This window comes from Tachypleus tridentatus, chromosome 3 (assembly GCF_004210375.1).
Source record: "Tachypleus tridentatus isolate NWPU-2018 chromosome 3, ASM421037v1, whole genome shotgun sequence".
Classification (NCBI taxonomy): domain Eukaryota; kingdom Metazoa; phylum Arthropoda; class Merostomata; order Xiphosura; family Limulidae; genus Tachypleus; species Tachypleus tridentatus.
In genome coordinates, this window is record NC_134827.1 from 30,571,568 (window position 1) to 30,595,594 (window position 24,027).

Genomic DNA, 24,027 nt, shown 5'->3' on the forward strand with positions numbered 1-24,027 from the left:
GACAAATAATTTAAAAGTATTTTGAAGCAGTAAGCTAGGCCTTAAAAGCCTCAGCTTTGGGTTCAACCAATTACATTTTGGTTTCATCTTTCAAACTCAGACGTGTCCTACATATCCACTTTCCCAGCGCACGTGCTTGTTTCTTTTTGTAATCCGCATATTTACAGTAGACTTAGTTGGGAGAAAAAAAATTACTCGTTTCAACTTCTTTATGCAATGTGTTAATATGAGTTTTACTATAAAATTGAAGGCTTCCTGCGAGTTACAAGTATGAAAGTTTTCAAATGTGACTCACCCACATGAGACTGTTTGAAATTCGTATTCGAAACAGGTTAGGTTTAAACATACAAAAACCAATTGGTGGAGAACGCTTATGGCAGACTTACGTTCAAAGTAGGAATCAATTGCAATATACGTAGCGTGTACACGTTTACTTTCATTTATTTGTTGTTGTGTTATTTCTTTCTCTCCCTCTGTCTAATCGTGGCGTAATCGATTTCTAGTCTTGCAAACGATTATTCTACTGAGCTAAATTGAGGTAGCAGTAACACTAAGCATACAAACAATCAGAACGTCAGTTTTATGTGGCGAACTCAAACGAACAAGGCCCACAACATTCATCAGAAACAGCTGCGTTTGTCTGGCACTTTGTGAAACACACACACACACACACAAACAATGAAATATTAGTAAAATGTGACGTACTTAAATGGTCTAAATCGTTTCAATTTATTTTAGTACTTTTGCACGTGCACTTCTAAGCCTAATTTCACAATATGTTTGCTAGCTTTTATTATAAATTAGTAACTCAGAAACCACTTACGTAATTTTTTATATATATTTCAGAATTGCTTATCTGGAAGAGGAAATGGGGTATGGTATTATTTTATTTTTGCCATAATGAATAGGATTTAATTTCTGAAATATTATCGCGTAATCAGATCCTTTTAGAGAAAAAAACGGCCTGAGCTGGGGAACTGAAGAAATCTTTCATCAACAGCGCCATCTTATCTCAGTAAATGTGTTTCGCAAACATTTTTTTTCTAATGTATCATTGAAAAAAAAATGAAAAAACATTTCTCACCCAATGCGACTTCCTAATATGATCTACATTTTGAAATATGTTAAATTGTATACTGCGCCATCTTTTATTAAAAAGGAAACAGAGAAAGTTTCTTTTGCTTTTTTTACCATCAAGTGCTCCAGGTGGGACACTTCTAAGTCTTCTGATTTACAACGTTAAAATCAGGGGTTCGATTCCCCCTTAGTGGACACAACAAATAGCTATGGCTTTGCTATAAAACACATACCTTCAAGTGTTTCCGGTAGGACGCTGCTAAAGTTCTCTAATTCATGACGATAAACTTAGAGGTTCGAGTCCCTTCAGTGGACACAACAAACAGCCCAATGTAACTTTGCTATAACACGCATACCTTCAAGTGCAAAAACTTTCATCTGGTGTAACACACTGATCCAAGTATAGAATTCCAAAACGTTAAAACTTAAAGACTTGTATTTTACTTAAAATACACCACAGAAAAATACATGAAACTTAATGTTTTCACTTAGGATTCGCAGTCGTTTCGTCTGAAACTTTAGTTTTAATTATCAAACCATTTATTTTTTATTAAAGACGATAGATATATTCGACAAACAAATACAAACGGTTCTGACAAACGAAAGGAATAGTGAGACAAACTGTTCTGACGTTTTTCTCATTTTCAGGATAGGTGACCCCCCAAGTGGCTCAACGGCAGGTTTGAGAGCTCAAAACTAAACGTTTGGACTTAATCACGTTATTGTGTACAGTACACATTAGCATTGTACAGCTTTGTATTAAACAACAAGCAATGTAACTGTAGTAGATGTATTTCACAGGATAGTTTATGATTTATTAAATTTAGTTTTAATAGTTTCAACTTATCTTTCCCCATAATTAGTCTACTTGTGTTTTAGATGTAAAACTAATTTTTAATTAATTAATAATTTAATGGTTAATTGCAGAACCAAATATAAAATTTGAAAATATTTGTTTGTTTGTTTCTGAATTTCGCGTAAAGCTACACGAGGGTTATCTGCGCTAGTCATCCCCAATTTTGCAGTGTAAGACTAGAGGGAAGACAGCTAGTCATCACCACCCACCGCCAACTCTTGGAATACTCTTTTACCAACGAATAGTGGGATTGACTGTCACGTTATAACGCCCTCACGGCTGAAAGGGCGAGCATGTTTGGTGCAACCGGGATTCAAACCCGCGACCCTCGGATTACGAGTCGAACGCCTTTACCCACCTGGCCATGCCGACCCCTTTGTAATCGAAAATCCAATATCCCAGCGGTTTGTATACGGACCCACAACGTTCAAAACAGGGTTTCGATACCCGTAGTGGGCAGAGTACAAATAGTCCATTGTGTAGCTTTGTACTTAATTAAAAAACTTAGTTTGAAATAAATGGATTTTGCTATTTTCTCCTAAATCTTACCATACGTTGGTTTTTCTTAAAGCTACAAGTCTCGTATTATAACTCACCATTATTGTTTGATACCCACGTTTACCGCAGAAAATGTTCTCTCTGTTTATTAAGTAAAATATATCTTTGTTACAGTTTTGCGTAAATATTTTAATTCATACATGACTTACAAATGTTGTCGACAGTTTATACAGGTTTTAATTATATTAAAATATATCCAATTAATAATTTATTTTAAATACGAGCCTGTGTTTTCTTATAGCAAAACCACATCAGGATGCCTATCTGCTATATCCACAGAGGGGAATCAAACTCCTGATTTTAGTACTGTTAAGCTATCCCACCGGAAGACTTAATTTCAAATACATAATCTAAAATGCTCGTTTATTTAAAAAGATTTGTACAGAACAAAAAACAAGACCACCTTCAAGCCTGGCTTAGTGCAGTTTCGTTACAATGAGAGTCACGCGATCGAAACTTACAACCGAACATACACGTCCTTTCAGCCTTGGGACGCTATTATGTGATGGTCAATTCCTCTGGCTCGGCATGACTAGGTGGATAAGGCACTCGACTCGTAGTCTGAGGGTCACGGGTTCGAACCCCGTTACATCAAACATGTTCGCCCTTTCAGCTGTCGGTGAGTTATAATGTGACGGTCAATCATACTAATTGTTGGTAAAAGAGTAGCCGAAGAGTTGGTGGTGAGTAAGGATGACTAGCTGCCTTTCCTCTAGTCTTACATTGCTAAATTAGGAATGGTTAGCGCAGACAGCTCTCGTGTAGCTTTGCGAGAAATTTAAACCAAAATATACCAAATCAATCCCTCTATTCGTTTGTAAAGGAATAGCCCAAGAGCTGACAATGGGTGGTGTTGACTGGCTGTCTTCCCTCTAATCTATAACTTTCTATTGAAAACGGCCTGTGCAGATGGCCCTCTAGTAGCTTTTCGCGAAAATAAATATAAAAACGACAACAACGAACTCTTATACTTATTAAAATATTTGTTTGTTTTAATTTCGCGCAAAGTTACGCGAAGGTTGTCTGCGCTAGCCGTCCCTAAGTTAGCAGTGTAAGACAAGAGGGAAGGCAGCTAGTCATCACCGCCAACTCTTGGGCTACTTTTTTACCAACGAATAGTGGAATTGACCGTTACATTATAACGCCCTCGCGGCTGAGAGGGCGAGCATGCTTAGTATGATGGAAATTCGAACCTGCGACCCTCAAATTACCCTAACCTTCTAGCCATGTCGAACCTAAAATATTTCTATTAGCTAGGAATGTTTTTATATGAATAATTTTAAGTACCCATGTATGTACGAGCGCGCGCACACACACATATAGCATTTAGAATAATTATCGTAAACTCACACGAGTCGGAAAGTTGTGTTGTTGACGTACAACCCTAGAAACCCAGTATCGATAGATGTGGTAGCAGAGTACAGATAGTTACAGTACACTTGTAACTAAATTAGCAATTGATCATTTGTAATACATTATCACAGAAAAAATCAAAACCTAAACTAATTAAATTAATTAAACTGTTACGTTCACTAGAATTCTCTAATTGCTTTAATCAGAAACACAAAATGTTTTTATGCTGCCACAAGTTTGTCTTTTAATTATTGTGAAATGTTGTTTTAAATGTGTCATATTAGTTAGTACTGGCAGTTTGTTCAGTTGTTGTTTGACTCTCTTAATTTTCATATAAGCCCACGCAACCTTATGACATGGTCGAAATATTTCACCGGCTTATATTTTCCTACAGGGTATCGTTTCATCATATTTTCTAGAAACTTGGGATCACTGTCTCGCTGGAAGATACGTTTCAGTCTAACAGTTCTTGTTTGTGAGCGAATGATACGACATAATAATCTGGGTATAATATCTAATAATTTGTGTAGGTATTCGACACTATTGGCTGAAATGCAAATCATAGTTTAATTGACTTCCCAGCATGCAGTGTGATACCGTATTCCTCTCTGCTTGTTTCTTTATTTATCGTTAAACGGAAAACTACAAAACAGACTGTCTTTGGTGTGCCCACTACGGGATTTTATGGGCCCGGCATGGCCAGGTGGTTAGGGCGCTCGACTCGTAATATGAGGGTCGCGGGTTCGAATCCCGTCACACCAAACATACTCACCCTTTCACCCGTTAGGACGTTATAACGTCACCATCAATCCCACTCTTCGTTGGTTAAAGAGTAGCCCACGAGTTGGCGGTGGATGATGATGACTAGCTGCCTTCCCTTTAGTCTTACACAACTAAAGTTAGAACAGCTAGCGGAGACAGACCTCGTGTAGCTTTGCGGGAAATTTAAAAAACAAACAAACGGAATTTTAGGATCGTAAGCCTTCGGACTTACCGCTGAGCCACTGGGAAGGGGGAGAGGCTATTCTGTTATCTAACAGTCCATCGTTTGAATTTGGATTACTTTCGAAATAACGCCCTCTTCCATCTTCGTTTATCCCACCGTTTAGGATTCGATATCAAAATAAGCTTCCTATCTCTTTCAGCAGTGATTCCATCAGTTACACATCCATTGAGACCAATTCCTCTTAATGTGTGTCTCTTAGAGGCAACACTCACACTTGTACTTACAACATTGACAAGATCTCTAGTGAATTATCGTGTATTACGTGAAGAGCATACAGTGAGTTGTGTAATAGTATCACCTTATACTTCGTTCTCTTTCATTATAAACAATGGTAGTTTCACTTACCCTCTTCAGATATATCATAATCTTCCACTTAAACATGAAATTTTCGTTCTAGTCTGTTCGCGTGGATTAGTTTTCACCAGCCGAAACAATGAATTCTGCACGTTATCACGCGGCATCTCTGTTCTGAAATCAAGGGGTGCATTCACCTTACTACTGATAGGAATAGTGTGCCTGCCTATACTTTTATTTAGCAGGCGGTAGCAAGAATATCACCGATTGTTCATTAAAATACTATTTTAAATATCTTCTCAATATGTCATCAGAACTTTACAATAATGTACATTGTTTCTTTTTATAACAATATCCATGTAATAACTGAGTCACAAGTTCTGGTCATGTTTGTAAATATCATAGTAATAAGTTTGAATTTCTTGTTCTTCTGTTTCTTATTACATGATAGCTCAAAAACCAGAACAATGGTTTCAACCACTTTTGGTGAGATAACACAGTTTCCAACTGAGTATCTCATTTTATAAATATTATTAATAGCTGGTAGTAATTTTAAAAAGTCATAACTCTCGGGAAAACGATATTATCATTGCCCCTTGAAGTTAGCATTTTTACAGACATTCGATGTTCCATTAAAACGCTTAAATACAGTGTGAAACAAGATTCACCAGCCAGTAATAAATAAATAAAAATATTACAATTGGAAACTCGTTGTATTTAGATATAAATACAATCTTGCTGTGTCTATTAAAAGGTTTCATAAAAGAAAGTAAATGTAAGAACGGCTGATATACATCCTTAAAAACAATGTAAACAAGATAATATGCAAATTCCATCCCTCGTGATGACGAGAAACCCACTTGTAGTAAAAATTCATAGACTTTGTTAGCCTGAAGATGACCTAAGAAGGTCGAATCGTTGTTCTCTATTTTATTTTAATAAACGTTTTAATACCCGTACCAGCCATCTTACGATACAAATGCCATCCCTATTATATACCTTGCATTTTGTTTGAAAGATTAATATCAGCCGTCCCTATATTTAGTTCCTTTTTTGAAAAGTATTTCGTTTACTTGTTCACCAAGTTACTAATAGGTCTAGTTTAAGTGCCTATATTTTTACAGGTATTATGTTGTAATGGTACTGTTTGGGTGGAGGGCCAGTCATTCAAAGTGTAAATTATCATTATAGATAATTTTAATTGAGAATAGGGGAAGCAATACTAGAATATTTGTATTTTATATCTATTTACTTCATGTGTCTACCTATATATTAATAAATATTTATAAGTTTTATTTTCTGATTGGCGTTTCTAACTTATTTTCGCCAGTGACATTGGAATTTGTAGTGTTTTCAATATTATGAATTTTTATTTCTTGTTTACAAAACAAAAGCCCCCCGTTAGTACAGCTAAAATCAGGGATTTGATTCCCCTCGGTGGCTCAGCAGATAGCCCTATGTGGCTTTGCTATAAGAAAAACACACACAAAAACAAAAAAAATAGAAATTTAATTGTTTAGGCCTCAATGGTAAACAATAAGGTACACTATCGCTTTGGTTTAAAAAGAATCGTTCTCGTAAACAGATAACGTAATACAAAATTGTTTACTAAAAGAAAAAATAATTAGAAATTTGATTGTTTAGGCCTAAACGGAAAACAGTAAGATACACTATTTCTTTGGCTTAAAAATAATAGTTCTCGTAAACAGATAACGTAATATAAAATTGTTTACCAAAAGAAAAAATAATTAGAAATTTGATTGTTTAGGCCTAAATGGAAAACAATAAGGTACACTATCGCTTTGGTTTAGAAAGAATCGTTCTCGTAAACAGATAATGTGATACAAAATTGTTTACAAAAAAAATTAGAAATTTGATTATTTAGGCCTAAACAAAAAACAGTAAGATACACTATTACTTTGACTTAAAAAGAATAGTTTTCATAGACAGATAACATGATACAAAATTATAATATTTTTACGTTTTGTTCAGATCTAATGAAGATTATTATTAGTTGTAACAACAGCCAGGAGGTTTAAAGACTGAATTATTTAATTATATGTGGAATGTTATTACTCAAAAGTGTTAGTAATACAAAAGTAGAAATAATTGTTTTTCTTCTTCTGTGTTTAATTATCTCTAACTTAGATTATCTTGAATTATATTTTTAACACTTAGTAACATAAAGGGAAATACAGTTTGTGAGTTGTCTAAGAAATGTGTTAAAGTAATAGAAAGTTATCAAATCACTTTATGAATTATTTTTTCTACGAAACGGCAAAAATAAATAGAGATAATGTTCTATTTTAGTTAACACAGTATAATGACGTTTCTCATAAAAGTCTACGTTAATTTAATATTAGTGAAAGAGCACAAATTCTATGTGTGTGTTTTTTTCTTTTAGCAAAGTCACATCGGCCTATCTGCTGAGTCCGCCGAGGGAAATCGAGCTTCTGATTTTAGAGTTGTAAATCCGTATATTTATCGATGTACTAGTAGGGGACCACAAATTGTGTGAATGTAAAAACAAGTAATATGCATAATTTGTAAATTAAAAATACGTGTTTTTTTTTTTAAGCAAAAAAACTGCACAATGCTCTTTTCATCGCGTGTATCGAAACCCAAATTTTTACGTTATAATATCTCACTGCCGAGCCTCCAGTGGCAAAGACTTAGACAAATAAATATACAACAACGTGAATATTAAACGTCAGGTTTTAAAATGACACGGGCCTCCGAATTTAAACTTCATAAAGTTGTTTTGGATTTTATAATGGAATTTATATAATTCAGTGGCACAGATTTCGAAAATATTATTCATTTTTTATCACTTTTTAACAAATCGAGGGAGGGGAATCTTAACTTAAATGCAAACAAACTGAAGAAAAGGAAGACAACTGACGACAAATGGATATTTTGTCATCCTGATTTTCTTTTTGTGATATGTATGTTTCATCATCTCTAAACTACGTGTTGTGGTCTTTCTTTTTATGTAGGCCCAGCAAAGCCTGGTGGTTAAGGCACTGGACTCGTTATCCGAGAGTCGAGGGTTCGAATCCCTGTCACACTAATTATGCTCGCCCTTTCAGCCGTGCAGGCGCTATAATGTTACGATCAATCCCACTATTCGTTGGTAAAAGAATAGCCCAATAATTGGTGGTGGTTGGTGATGCCTTCCCTCTAGTCTTACACTCCTAAATTAGGGACGGCTAGCGCAGAGAGCTCTCGAGTAGCTTTGCACTAAAATTCAAAACAAACCAAATCTTTTACGTATTTCGTTATGACGATTTCTGAAAAAATCTTTATGTGATGGAGAAAAATGGATATCAGCGCATAACAATTACTATAAAACAGGTAAAAACTTCAAGGCAATAAAATCATCGCATGCCTTTGTTATTCATATTTTGAATGATGGATCTAAACGATCATTCTACTCTGGGAGGGGTAGAAAAACCTTCTAAACATTGTTTTAAAGGGGCTCACATACATTAGAATTATAAATAAAATTTTCTGAGCGAGAGTAAAGAAGGATGTACAGTAATATGTGAGCTATCTGTAACTACTATATCTAGAACCGACGAGGTCTTTTATCTCAAACCAAGACTTCAGGCAGACTGTGGATACGAGAAAAATGCAGTAGTCGAGATACCATTTACTTTAGCTGGCTCTTGTTGTTTTAAATGGATTAAAACCACTGCTACGTACGGTGGGAACTGGCTTAAAATAACTAATTTGAAAGGCGTGTATAACAGCTAAATTTAACATTTTGTATCTCATAAATTATCCAAAACAACATTTCTTTCTTCAAAAACTTAAATATCAAATACTGCTGTCGGAAAACAAGTTTTAGAACAATAATTATTTAGTTGTACGCACTGGTAAATGAAAGGTAATATGGTTAAGGATCCTACATTGTATGATATTGGTTACTTGCCTTCCTTCTAGTCTATCAGTTTACAGTCACTGTTCATCAGTTGCCTTCCTTCTAGTCTATCAGTTTAAAGTCACTGTTCATCAGTTGCCTTCCTTCTAGTCTATCAGTTTATAGTCACTGTTCATCAGTTGCCTTCCTTCTAGTCTATCAGTTTATAGTCACTGTTGGTTAGTTGCCTTCCCTCTAGTCTATCAGTTTATAGTCACTGTTCATCAGTTGCCTTCCTTCTAGTCTATCAGTTTAAAGTCACTGTTCATCAGTTGCCTTCCTTCTAGTCTATCAGTTTAAAGTCACTGTTCATCAGTTGCCTTCCCTCTAGTCTATCAGTTTAATGTCCCTGTTGGTTATTTGCCTTTTCTCTATTCTATCAGTTTAATGTCTCTGTTGGTTATTTGCCTTTTCTCTATTCTATCAGTTTACAGTCACTGTTCATCAGTTGCCTTCCCTCTAGTCTATCAGTTTAAAGTCACTGTTCATCAGTTGCCTTCCCTCTAGTCTATCAGTTTAATGTCCCTGTTGGTTATTTGCCTTTTCTCTATTCTATCAGTTTAATGTCTCTGTTGGTTATTTGCCTTTTCTCTATTCTATCAGTTTACAGTCACTGTTCATCAGTTGCCTTCCCTCTAGTCTATCAGTTTATAGTCACTGTTAATTAGTTGCCTTCCCTCTAGTCTATTAGTTTAAAATCACTGTTCATTAGTTGCCTTCCCTCTAGTCTATCAGTTTACAGTCACTGTTCATCAGTTGCCTTCCTTCTAGTCTATCAGTTTATAGTCACTGTTAATTAGTTGCCTTCCCTCTAGTCTATCAGTTTAAAATCACTGTTCATCAGTTGCCTTCCCTCTAGTCTATCATTTTAAAGTCACTGTTTATCAGTAGCCTTCTCTCTAGTCTATCAGTTTATAGTCACTGTTAATTAGTTGCCTTCCGTCTAGTTTATGAGTTTAAAATTACTGTTCATCAGTTGCCTTCCCTCTAGTCTATAAGTTTAAAATCACTGTTCATCAGTTGCCTTCCCTCTAGTCTATCAGTTTAATGTCCCTGTTGGTTATTTGCATTTTCTCTATTCTATCAGTTTAATGTTACTGTTGGTTATTTGCCTTTTCTCTATTCTATCAGTTTAATGTCTCTGTTGGTTAGTTGCCTTTTCTCTATTCTATCAGTTTACAGTTACTGTTGATTAGTTGCCTTTTCTCTATTCTATTAGTTTACAGTCACTGTTGGTTAGTTTCCTTTTCTCTATTCTAACAGTTAAATGTTCTGTTGGTTATTTGCCTTTTCTCTATTCTATCAGTTTAATGTCACTGTTGGTTATTTGCCTTTTCTCTATTCTATCAGTTTAATGTCACTGTTGGTTAGTTGCCTTTTCTCTATTCTATCAGTTTAATGTCACTGTTGGTTATTTGCCTTTTCTCTATTCTATCAGTTTAATGTCACTGTTGGTTAGTTGCCTTTTCTCTATTCTATCAGTTTAATGTCACTGTTGGTTAGTTTCCTTTTCTCTATTCTATCAGTTTAATGTTACTGTTGGTTATTTGCCTTTTCTCTATTCTATCAGTTTAATGTCACTGTTGGTTAGTTGCCTTTTCTCTATTCTATCAGTTTACAGTCACTGTTGATTAGTTGCCTTTTCTCTATTCTCTTAGTTTACAGTCACTGTTGGTTAGTTGACTTTTCTCTATTCTATCAGTTTACAGTCACTGTTGATTAGTTGCCTTTTCTCTATTCTATCAGTTTAATGTCACTGTTGGTTAGTTTCCTTTTCTCTATTCTATCAGTATAATGTCACTGTTGGTTAGTTGCCTTTTCTCTATTCTATCAGTTTAATGTTACTGTTGGTTATTTGCCTTTTCTCTATTCTATCAGTTTAATGTCACTGTTGATTAGTTGCCTTTTCTCTATTCTATCAGCTTACAGTCACTGTTGGTTAGTTTCCATCTCTCTCGTCTCTCAGTTTCGTAAGATCAGAGACATAGCAGGTGGCCTAAGTACAGCTTTGTAAGAAAATCCTGAAACAAACAAACTAATGAACATATTACATGTTATCAATGAATATGTAAAGGTTCTGGTACATACCTAATGATACAAATAGGAGTTAACACTTAACAGCAGATAGGTTGAAGAGAATTATCGAGAAGTGTAAAAGTGACATCACAAGTTATAGAATTAAGAAGCTGATGATGTTAAAGGACATTTGATTAATATGTCAACGATTTTTATTACAAACAGATAAGGTGAATAGTAACCTGTAGTGTAATGATGAAGGAACTTCCCTTGGATATAGTTTGTTTCATGTTTTACTTTTTTTTAATTCGCACTATTCGTTTTTTAAATATACGTTATTAGAAAATATTCCTTCAACTCTTCGGTGGACTGGAACTCAACCCAGGGGACAGTTTTCGATCTAAATTGGCAGAAAATATTTGCGCCACTACGCAGAGAGTCCCCAGGTACACGACAAAGGCATTTCGTTTGTCTGAGAATATTTTTAAAGCTACCTCTGACCTTTACCAGTTGCTAGTATTTAGGAGGTCGTTCTCGAAACGGTTTTGTTGAGACATTTGAAATCACAATATAATAAATGCCAGTAATAAAAATTACTACAGTTAAACCCCCTATCCCAAATCAAAGTACGTATCATAAGCACGTATTTTTTTTTTAAGTTTAAGTACGGCGAGAAGTAAATAGGTAAAGACTTGAGAAATATTACAATAAATTATTGATCTATTGTTAACATTATGAATGTATTTTTTTAACAAATGGCAAGCACGATGTGTAACAATGTTAGCTTTTACGTGCTAGTTCAGGTGTGTATCTATGAATCTTTAATATACAGGTTGTTTTATTTGTTATATTATATTATTGTGTATCTGACGTCTAGACTTATTCCAATAACACTGCTCTTCTGAGAACGTAAGTATATTTTGTGGTAGAGCTCCGAATTTCAGAGCTGAATAACTGGTTTTTGTTTGATTTGTTTGAAATAAGCACAAAGCTGCACAATCGACTATATGTGCTCTGCTCACCACGGGTATCGAGACCCGGATTTTAGCAGTCCGCAGACATACCACTGTGCCACTGGGGGTCGAGGAGCTAACGAGCCAGGTTCGAATTCGAGTGCTGTTCCAGAAGTTGTGGAAAGAAAGACTTAGATAGTTGCCTTTCGTTGTAACACGGTTTTTACTGCCTAACGAAGATTGTCTTCCTGGAACATCACACAAAATAAACTGGAAAAGGTTTTCGGTTGCTTGTGTCCATTCATGATCCAAGGTTTGGCATGGCCAGGTGGGTTAAGGCGTTCGACTCGCAATCCGAGTGTCGCGGGTTCGAATCCCGGTCGCACCAAACATGCTCGCCTTTTCAGCCGTGAGGGTGTTATAATGTGGCGGTCAATCACACTATTCGTTGGTAAAAGAGTAGCCAAAGAGTTGGCGGTGGGTGGTGATGAGTAGTTGTCTTCCCTCTAGTCTTACACTGCTAAATTAGGAATGGTTAGCGCAGATAGCTCTTGAGTAGCTTTGCGCGAAATAACAAATAACATTCATTATGCACATACAAAAGATTTCACGCAGTTTAAGTTGTGAATGGGTTATAAAGTGACAGCCACACCCGTAGCTTGGATAGTAAGTGACAGGGTGCTTTCTTTCTGGGTCAATAGTTCAAAATTAGGGACAGTAGCAGATAGCATTGATAGCCTTGACATAAATACAAATTACTACACTACTTCTCAATACATATATTATTAAATAATTATCTCAATTTCGTATAATGGCCTAAATAATTATATCATATTTTTCGAATAAAAAGGTGGGTTTAGAAAGTTTGGCATTTAGAAAATACACATAAAATTGAACGAGTTAAAATTTAAGGAAGATAAATCAATTTTGTTGATTGATGAATGATTATATGTTATAATTCTACAAAACATTTTGTGTCAGAATCAAAATTTTGGTTTAGTTTCTTTTCAATGTCGCACAAATCTACACGAGGGCTATCTGCGCTAGCCATTCCTAATTTAGCAGTGTAAGACTAGTGGGAAGGCAGCTAGTCATCACCAACCACCGTCAACTCTTAGGCTACTCTTTTACCAACGAATAGTGGGATTGAACGTCACATTGTAATGTCCCCGCTGCTGAAAGGGCGAGCATGTTTGGTGTGACGGGGATTCAAGCCCGCTGATCCTCGGATTGCCAAAAATAAAGATAATCCGTCTGCTGCCTTCTTTAGTGTTAATGAAAGGTGCTAGCGTAACACGGTTGAAGACACGTGTTAAAGTATTACTTTTATTAACTTGAAGCGACATGAAAACAAGGGTGCAATTTGTGACGTGTGAACTGTAGCTTTCTTTCTCAAAAATATCATTAAATATTTATAACAGAAGTGTTTACATGTTGTTGACGTTTGGGTCAGAATAATGTCAATAAGGATGTTAAAAGAACGAGTTTAATTTTTAGGTATATATTTATATATAAGTAAAATACAGTGATGCTGATTTTGCTTCCAGATGCAGTAAACATGCCTCCAAGGTTAACGCACTTCAAAAGACACGTGTTGGCGGTTGAGGGAGAAATGGTTGAAATTCCATGTGCTGCACAAGGTTCTCCTATCCCGACTTACAAGTGGTTCAAGCACATACACGGTGGGTTCAATAGTCTAACAAGTGGAGAGGCGATTACTGTACTGGATGGAACATTGGTGATGCACAAGCCTACCGCTGAGGACACTGGAAAGTATCGTTGTGTGGTGAGGAACAGCCTCGGATCGGAAAGTTCTGACATCGAGTTGGTCGTGTCAGGTAAAAGAATCTAACCAACACTTTAAATATGCTCGAGCTGTCATAAAACACTGTACATGGTTATTACACTTCTTTCTTATAAACATACTCCATGTAGTACTCAAGAAATAACCTGCCTGACACTTGAAACTTACCATGCTGTTGGCAGAAGTAAACTATTAGTGGACAAACTCACCAGGACTGGTATGAACACAGCAAAACTAACGTTTAGACGCCATATTACGTGTCAGGTATCTTACATTTGAAACCTCAAACATTCTGTAAGGTCGTAAAACTACAAGGAATTTAACTGGAGGTTGAATTTTACGTATTTTCTTTTGTAATATGAAAATGTTAATTTACGTTCTAAGATAATGATGCCCCAAAATTATATTGTAAACTTAGACGTGTATTATTTGAGATACTTCAGTTATCTTCCTTGGGTGAGGGAAGCAGATGTGTATCATTCTTATCTGAGAGGTTCAACTCATATCTTCTTCACCTTAAAGGGTAGACGTGTATTACGTGTGTCTGCCAAACTATGTGTGTCTGTTTCAAGTGAGTGAAGTAAGCGTGTACCATCTGAAAAGTTCAGCCTACACCTGTTTTCAGATCGAGGGGTATACGTGTGGTATCTGAGTTTAACCTGTATCTGATCATCAGATAAATGGAATACACGTGTGTTTTCTGAGTTTAACCTGTGTCTGATCATCAGATAAATGGAATACACGTGTGTTTTCTGAGTTTAACCTGTGTCTGATCATCAGATAGATAGAGTACACGTGTGTTATCTGCGCTTTTCGATGCATATCTGTCTCATATGAGTTGCTGGACGTATAATTTCTGGCATTTCAGTTTGTTCTAAAATACCGGATTTAAACGGACTCGCATTTCCTTTACGTGAATAAATTTTAGGTAAGAATCCTATGCGTTGACAAGCATATTACCAACTTATAATCATTCAATAATGTCCTCAAATTCAGACACCATTATTAATATATGTCTATTCTACACTGAAAGATAATCAAAATTAGACAGTTATTAAACTTATAACCTATCTTATGCTGTCATATTTAGGCTTGATTTACAGTTTTGACTCTCAGGACAGAACGATTACTTATGTATTAACTAATATTTCAAATCTGCAGTCTCTCTTCAGTGACAAGTGATGACACCAACAACAACGTAACAAACATAATCAATCGAAGTCTTGTGTCAAGTGATGAGTGTCGTATACATTTTGAAGCCAGAGGCGTTGCTGGGATGAACCCAGAGCGAGGTCCAAGTAGTGTTTAATCTTAGTGAAAGCTGTGTGGTAAATTTTGGCGATGTAGCCCGCAGAGACTTTGTCTTTCAAAAAAGAGATACACTTTCTTAAATGCCCACAGAAATTGTGCATGTCATGAAATATTGAGAATATTTCAATGGTTAAAAAGCACAATTGGTTAAAAAGCACACTTGGTTACTGTCTAATGTCCTTCTGCATGTTTCTTCTTCTGATGTCTTCAGCTCTTTTAACCCTAACGACTTATGTATGAGATAAATTCCGGGAAAACGAGCTTTCCATTGGACTATTTACACAATACCATGAAATGTAGTGTTAACCAGTTATTTTAAAATTTGAACACAAAACAATATTTAACAACACAGCCTTTTCACTTTATCTTGTGTCCGAAAGCTTTGTCTAATTGCAATTAAACATATATAACCACACAATAGGTTATGTTGGCTGTGCCTACCATGGGTATCAAAGCATTATAATTTCACTGGGAGAAGATGAAGGGGTACATCTGAAATCGAAATTAAATCTTACAAAGATAATCTCGCAACCATTGTTTTCTTACTTTTACCAGTTTTATTTATTGCTTCTTTCTGTAGCTCGACTGGCACATCAAAGCCACATCGGGTTATCTGCTGATTATATAATTAATATCCACCCAAAATTTTATAATTAAGTGGTAATTTTCATACTTTACTTCATGCAATATAAACCTCGACTCTAAACACCACATTTTACATTCAATTCTGAGGTGTGTTTTTTCTTCCGTTGGTTTTTTTTTTTTTCTGTTTCACCATTGTTTTACTTTTCACATTCAATTCGGTCCGGCATGGCCAGGTGGGTTAAGGCGTTCGACTCGTAATCCGAAGGTCACAGGTTGAATCCCCATCACACCAAATATGCTCGCCCCTTTCAGCTGTGGGGACGTTATAATGTTACGGTGAATCCCACTATTCTTTGGTAAAAGAGTAGCCCAAGAGTTGGCTGTGGGTGGTAATGACTAGTTGCTTTCCTTCTAGTCTTACACTGCAAAATTAGGGACGGCCAGCGCAGATAGCCCTTGTGTAGCTTTGCACGAAATTCAAAAACAAAAACCATAATTAAATTTTGGAGCTTTGATCGGGTTTTTCGTTGGTTTTTTTTTCTGTTTTACCATTGTTTTATAGCGTAATTATATTTAATGTTTAGTGGTACAATTACCATTTCCTTTACCAATGAACGGCGTGCTTACTTCTTCAGGGCTCCCCAGTGGCTCAGCGGTATGTCTGCGGATTTACAGCGTTAAAATCCAGGTTTCGATACCTTTGGTGGGCAGAGCACAGATAGCCCATTGTGTAGCGTTGTGCTTAATTCAAAACAACAGCAGCAACTACTGCTTCAGTGAAATGTTTTAATAGAATGTTCTCTTGTAATCATTGGTTAACAGTGGAGGTTTCTATTCTCTTAAGTATTTGACAATCAAAATAAATTTCCTTTAAAAAATATTGATTCCAAATTTACATACGTTTTTAGACATTGTACTGTCACATTCTATATTTTGTCATACTGATACTAAATGATCTTTTAAAGCTACTAAACGAATTTGGCAAATGTGTTGTAACAACTTGTACCGTTCTTATTTTCCTATGCTTTCACTCATAGGTTCTTAAAGCTTTATAATACTTGAATCTATGGCATAGATAGAATTTTTTCAGAGAAGGGTGAGGGAACATTTGAAATTTCCAAGATACTAGGTAAATAAATTAAGAGTCAATAAAATTAACTTTAAATAACATTCACGCACGTGCTAGCAATACGTTTCCAGCTGAGGACGATTTGAATTGTTTTGAAATGACAACCAGCCATTTTGTTAAGCATCCTTATTTTTGTATTCCTTTTAGCAATTACTTTGTTAAACGTTCTAGAATAACTACGTTTGGCTAGATAATTAAGCTTCATTTTCAAGGTATTTATATCTCATTTTTACCAGAATGACTCCGTTTCCTTCGTACATAATATAAAGTTTCTAGTCTCCTGAAATTAGTTGTGTACCTACTCTACATAAAGTAGTTCGTTGTAAAAACATTCAGTAAAGTTATATATCTTTCACTTTCTTACCCATTTTGTGTTGTTCCAGTCAAATGCAATAAGAACATTCAGCGATATAGAATAATTTCATGTCAATTTTTTTTTTTTTTTGAAATTCGAGTGCATGGTTAAATAAGAGAAAACCTTTTTATAAAATATGTAGTGCCAAATAAGGATGTTACGATTGACCGTACATTTATTTTAAAACCCCTACTTCAACTGTTATTTTGTACAAACGTTTTCCGAATAACGGTTCTTCAAACGCTAGAAGACAACAATAATCGACTGTAAATTGCTTTTAATTTTGTGTGTTCTTTAGCTCGTCGTGTAAAAGGGAGTTTTACTTTTATCTTAATAGCACACTTGTCCGTCAAGATCTATCCTCGATACCAGATTGTAGATGTTGGAAAAACAGCCTCGTTTAACTTTAATTACTCTGGATACCCGATCCTATCAATAGATTGGAAGAAAGACAATATGCCTTTACAGTGGAACGATAGAGCTCATCTAACTGGAGGTAATGGGCTGCGAATTTTCCCAGTAGAGAGGCAAGATAAAGGAATGTATCAGTGTTTTATCCGTAATCAACTAGGTACAGTTCAAGCAGCTTCTGAACTAAGGATTGGTGGTGAGTTAGTTTCTTTGTTTGTTTCTTTAGTGTCACCTATTGAAAACTAAATCTTTAAAAAAATATTTAGCAGTTTCTTCTTTCACTGAATGTTCCAGTCACTAACAGTCAAAGAACGAAAGAAAAAAAGTTTTGTCGTTTTGTTAATTCAAGGCTATGTATCTATGTTTTGTTCATAATGAGGACTCGAACCCCGGATTTTAGCGTTGTTAGTCCTTAAATTTATCGCTGACGCACTGGAAAAATATTATAAAGCGCAAACAATTAATCCAGAAGTTGTTGTTATTGTTTTGAATTAAGCACAAAGCTATCTGTGCTCTGTCCACCACAGGTATCGAAACCCGGATCTTAGCAGGTATCACTGTACCACTGAGGGTTTAATCTAGGAAACAAAACCACAATCGTGATCAAACGAGAACTACTACGTTAAAGTTCATATTAGGTTGGTCAAATAATCTATTTAAAAGGGTTCGCATCCCCGTCGCGCTAAACATGCTTGCCCTTTCAGCCGTGGGGGCGTTATAATTTGACGGTCAATCCCACTATTCGTTGGTAAAAGAGTAGCCCAAGAGTTGGCGGTGGGTGGTGATGACTAGTTGCCTTCCCTCTAGTCTTACACTGCTAAATTAGGGACGGCTAGCACAGACAGCCCTCGAGTAGCTTTGTGCGAAATTCCAAAACAAACAAACAAACAAACAATCTATTTAAACCGTATAATGATGTCAAATATTTTAGCCGCGTCAAAGCGGCTCATAAAACGTATCTTAGTTGTTGCTTTTTTTTTTAGCTTTTCTTTTTCCAAGTACAAACTTTCAGGTTATAGCTACGACATCTCTTGATTGATATCTGACCTAGTTACAGTTTTGGATTCAGAAGGTCGAACCCTTTCCATTGATATATTTGAATAGTCCAAGGTCTCATGAAATAATATATTTTAATCCTGCCTGAAATAATTTCAGTTTGAGGGTAGGCTGGTACAGTGTGTGTTTTTCTTATAGCAAAGCCACATCGGGCTATCTGCTGAGCCTACCGAGGGGAATCGAACCTCTGATTTTAGCGTTGTGAATCTGTAGACTTACTGCTGTACTATCGGGGGGCGGCTGATAGAGAGTCTGATAAGTAATAAAATTGATTCTGATGTACTCACTCCCCACGTTCGGTATTTCTGGCGTAAAAAAATATAATTAATAACAATTGGAACCCACGTTCGGTATTTCTGGCGTAAAAAAATATAATTAATAACAATTGGAACCTACGTTCGGTATTTCTGGCGTACAAAAATATAATTAATAACAATTGGGACAAAGGTCAAGTAAACTAATTTCCTCTAATCCTGTCTAAAAAATTTCATGTGCCGCGGTTGTTTAGGATTCCCTCTTTCTTTCTATAGATGTAAAACTCGCTAGCTATGGAAAGAACCTTTCTGGTCAAATTGTGACGTTGTCTTATCATCAGTCACGTTCAGTTTTGATGGAATTTGGTTGGAATCATTTTGTATGTATTTGTTTGTTTGTTTGTTTCGGAATTTTGCACAAAGCTACTCGAGGGCTATCTGTGCTAGCCGTCCCTAATTTAGCAGTGTAAGACTAGAGGGAAGGCAGCTAGTCATCACCACCCACAGCCAACTCTTGGGCTGCTCTTTTACCGACCAATAGTGGGATTTACCGTACCATTATAACGCCCCAACGGCTAAAAGGGGCGACTGGGATGCGAACCCGCGACCCTCGGATTACGAGTCGCACGCCTAACGCGCTAAACTAAACTAAACTAACGTGGCAGGGGTTCAGTTTAGAGAGAGAGAAATCCGAAGAGTTCTCTCTCCAACTGGGGTGTTCAGGAACTTTGTAGTTCCTCTTCGTCCCCTTTCGTGGATTGTTATTAGGATTAAGTGGTGGGTTTTTTTATTATTATTATTATTTTAATAAATTAATTATCGTTATTATTCTTGACTTTTTGGGTGGGGAATGTCTCACTAAATGGTCTTTTGGGTGGAGGCAAAGGTGGCAGTGGAAAGAAGGAAAGGTCGGGACCTGTCTCGAAAAGAAAAGTTGGTAGATGTGAACATGAATGTAATTCATTCAAGTTCAGATCAAATCAAACGGCCCGATTCTGGGTCTGGCAAAAAGGTTGCCTGGGCTGGGATCTAGAAATCCAATGCCTGAAGATTTTGATGTGGGGGGAAACGGGAGTACCCCGAGAAAACCCACTTTCACACGACAGGCGCCGAAAGTTTTGCCTGTCGTGTGCCCTGTACCTGAAAAAAAAAGGAATTCATGTTAATAACATAGTTTTTATGTATTTAAACTCTTTGTTGAGTGGATTGTGATTCTTGAAATATGTTGTATGGTGATATGTATTTTGTTGGTGCACTTGATAATTTGTGTAGTGATGCCGTTAGTTTGTTTCTGTTTTCTGCTTTTCGATAATATTTCATAGAAAGTTCTGTTATTCTATCTCTTATAGTTGGTAAATTACTAATTTGGTGTAGATAATTTGTTGGTGTAAAAGATGGTAAACTGAATGCGGATTTTAATATTTTGTTTTGTTGCACTTGGATTTTGGAGTGTGTTGTTTGACATGTTGTATGTTACTTGACATCCGTACTCTATTAGTGGACGGATGTAAGCCTTGTATATTTGTATAATGGTGTTCGGTGCGCATTTCGATTGTTTACCAGTTATAGTCTTTAGATATGAAATCCTTTTTTCTTATTGATGAGTGTATATTGTTTATGTGTTTTTTCCATGTTAGTTTTGTGTCGAAAGTGACGCCAAGGAATGTGATGTTTTTGCTCATGTTAATGGTTGTGTTTCCAAGTGATAGATTTATTTTTTCTAGATTTTTTTCTTTGCTTCTTTAGTTTTCTATAGAAGGTGATTGCTTGTGTTTTTGTCGGATTTAACACGACCCTCCACTTGTTGCTCCATGTTGAGACGTTGTTTAGTGATTCTTGTACGCGAGACATGGCCATTACTGGGCATGGCCAAGCCTAACGCGCTTGGCCATGCCGGGCCTTTTATAGGTACATAGGTACGTTCAAGTAGTATATACCTGTGAATAAATTTGTTTTCTGCCTAGTATTAACGACTGTGATTATAACCAGATTTATCTGCTCGTGATCTTATTGAATCATTATAATATAATTTTTAAACCAGAAACCAATCATTCTGTACGTAACGAAAGTTGCTGTGTGGAAAAATTCGACCAGTGACAACTTTTCTTATACAGATCAAACTTACCCTCTTATATCTTCGGTACGTTACAAGCTTATATACGTATCCGATCGATCATAAAGTTTTTAGTAAATTGTGACATTTTGATGCCACCTGGTAGTTAAGGGTCTTTTTTAGGCTTCAATCTTATACAGAGTTATATATAGATAATAGACTTTCGACTTATGATTACGACGAGTGACACATTGTATTAATTGTAGAGATCATAGTTCCTGTTTGATGAAGAAGTTATTAATTCACTTATTAAGAAATATAATAACAGTAAATTGTACTGTCGATCGAAACGTTGTAATAATCAAAATAAGAGTTTCCCTACTGTACAAGTTGTCGATATTATATTTGAATATTAAAGTTACTATAATAATCTGTTTTCGTTTTGAAAATTTGCATATGTATATAATCAGTCCTAAACTGAACTTTACGTTATAGTGCCATCTGGTAGTAAAATATTGTTTGAGATCTCAGAGGTATACAAATTATTGTATAGATAATACGTTAATACATTTTCAACTTATGGGTACGTAACAAGCCTTGTTTTGTATAATATATATATACATATAAAACTAATTTCTGATTAAACATTTAGGTGCTTAATATTTATAATTATAATTATATATTGCCCTCTGTTGATAAAGTCAGGGTTAAAGCAGTTTTTTTTTTATTTATTACCATTATAATACTTTGATTTTACAATTTACATTTAGTAATTTGTTTTGTTAAGTGTAACGGCATCTTCTACTGAAAATATGAGCTTTTAAATATATATATATATATATATATAAAGTATTGTGTTGGATACTTTTTAAAATGAAATTTAATGTTCTTCACAGAAAAATTAATTCGCTAATTACAAATTTGTTCCATGTTAAACTATTAATGTTAGTAGCGCCCTCTGGTGAAAGTTTAAGAACATTTAAAAATATGTGAAATATCCTACGGCATACTATTTTTTAACTAAATTTAATGTTCATGATTGAAACGTTAATCCACTAATTACAAATTTGTACCGCGTTAAATGAAACTGGAAAGACATCAGCTGTTTTTTAGCTAAACGTAATCAAGCATGCTACAATTAAGTAGCCGCTTAAGAAAGCTGATTAAGATTGGCTAAAATGTACTTACCATAGTGATTTTCGTATTTTTTTCATCAGCGTTGAGTCTGACAATGTGCATGCTACGGGAAGTAGTGATTCACGTCAGTAATGACGTAAGTTCACTAGCAGTTAACTACGTATTCGTAAGACAGGTTGAAATTTGTCACTGCAGAGGGTTTTTCCTGATTCAGCCGTGCAATTCTTAAAATTAGGGATTTTCTGATTCAACTGTGCAACACATAAAAATGAGGGATTTTCTGGTCCAACTGTGCAATTCTTGAAAGTAAGCTGCTTATATGATTATTATATTATCTTCTTTATTTGCATGAAACGTAGCTAAAACCAGTTCGTTCCAAGAAACTGGGTTTCGATACTCCTAGTGGGTAGATCACAGATAGCCCGTTATGAATCTTTGTGTTTAACTTTACTACAAAAAAATTATCCAAGTCTAATATAATTCTGCACATGCACTATTTCAAGTACGTACATATACTTATGCAAACTATAGAAACTTTGTAAGAGTTTGTTTGTTTTTGGAATTTCGCACAAGGCTACTCGAGGGCTATCTGTGCTAGCCGTCCCTAATTTAGCAGTGTAAGACTAGAGGGAAGGCAGCTAGTCATCACCACCCACCGCCAACTCAGAGGGAAAGCTAGTCATCACCACCCACCGTCAACTCTTAGGCTACTCTTTTACCAACGAATAGTGGGATTGACCTTTACATTATAACGCCCCCATGGCTGAAAGGGGCGAGCATGTTTGGCGCGACCGGGATGCGAACCCGCGACCCTCAGATTACGAGTCGCACTCCTTAACACGCTTGGCCATGCCGGGCCTAACTTTGAAAGAGAAAGCAAAGTCGAATACGTAACAATATATAAAGCACATCACACTTGTTATGTCGGCGAGTTATTAATGAACAACGATCCAATTTTCTATATAAAGAGTTGAACATTTTTTTTTTCAGCCTGCATCGGCATAAGCTAAAATATGTCGGTTTTACTCGATGTGAGAACGGAGGAGAACAACATTTTTAATTCCAACTGGAGTTAGGTTTCCTTTTTGAATTTCGCACAAAGCTACATGGGGGTTATCTGTAGCTAGCCGTCCCTAATTTAGCAGCGTAAGACTACAGGGAAGGCAGTTAGTCATCACCACCTACCGTCAATTCTTGAGCTACTCTTTCACCAACGAATAGTAGGATTCATCGTAACATTATAACGCCCCCCGGGTTAAAGGGCGAGCATGTTTGGTGCGACCGGGATTCGAACCCGCGACCCTCAGATTACGAGTCGCACGCCTTAACACGCTTGGCCATGCCGGGCCGGTTTCTTTATTCGAATATCAAAAGTGTATTTTAGACTTAAGCACTGCTGCTTTACGTTGCCAAAGAGTTGCCAATCGAGTGCCTTAACCACCTGACCATGCCGGGCCGGAAAGTGTCGGAACAGGGTCTGTTATAGCACTTTTACATGTGTAACTTCCACACCAAGTTTCACTGTGTCGGTATTTGGGTATTGATGTTGTTAAATACCCAGGAGGGTCAGGTACATTTGACCTCTTCCTCCTCCACACCAACTGTAAATTATATCATAATGTTCCATTTCGGCGGGAGGGAGCATGCCCCAGACTCCCTGGAGTGAACTGCTTTTGAGAACATGCTCGCTTCTTTTAGCACCATCTTATAACTTTCAATTTTATATTATAAAACCTACAGGTCTGGCCAAGCAATCTCATTTTGTAACACCTTTCAACACCACTAAACGGACGCCTTGTTGAAGCCGTATAAAAAAAATCCCTATTACATTAAATATATCATAGAAAGGTTAAAAACGATGTGTGAGGTTTTTGATAAAGACAAAATTTCAATATAA

The 24,027-nt window shown here is 36.0% G+C and overlaps 1 protein-coding gene across 7 annotated transcripts in view; it reads left to right on the forward strand.

The window, feature by feature from the left end:
• Positions 1 to 24,027, forward strand: part of LOC143246627 (cell adhesion molecule Dscam1-like) — a 254,917-nt gene that overhangs the window by 60,919 nt on the left and 169,971 nt on the right. For all 7 annotated transcript variants that reach the window (XR_013026080.1, XM_076493668.1, XM_076493670.1 and 4 more), the window contains 2 exons: positions 13,583 to 13,873; positions 17,557 to 17,826. Coding sequence is in view for 6 of the 7 variants with exons in the window: in XM_076493668.1 (XP_076349783.1) it covers positions 13,583 to 13,873; positions 17,557 to 17,826 (561 nt within the window). In the remaining variant the exon portion in view is untranslated. The remainder of the gene's footprint in view (positions 1 to 13,582; positions 13,874 to 17,556; positions 17,827 to 24,027) is intronic.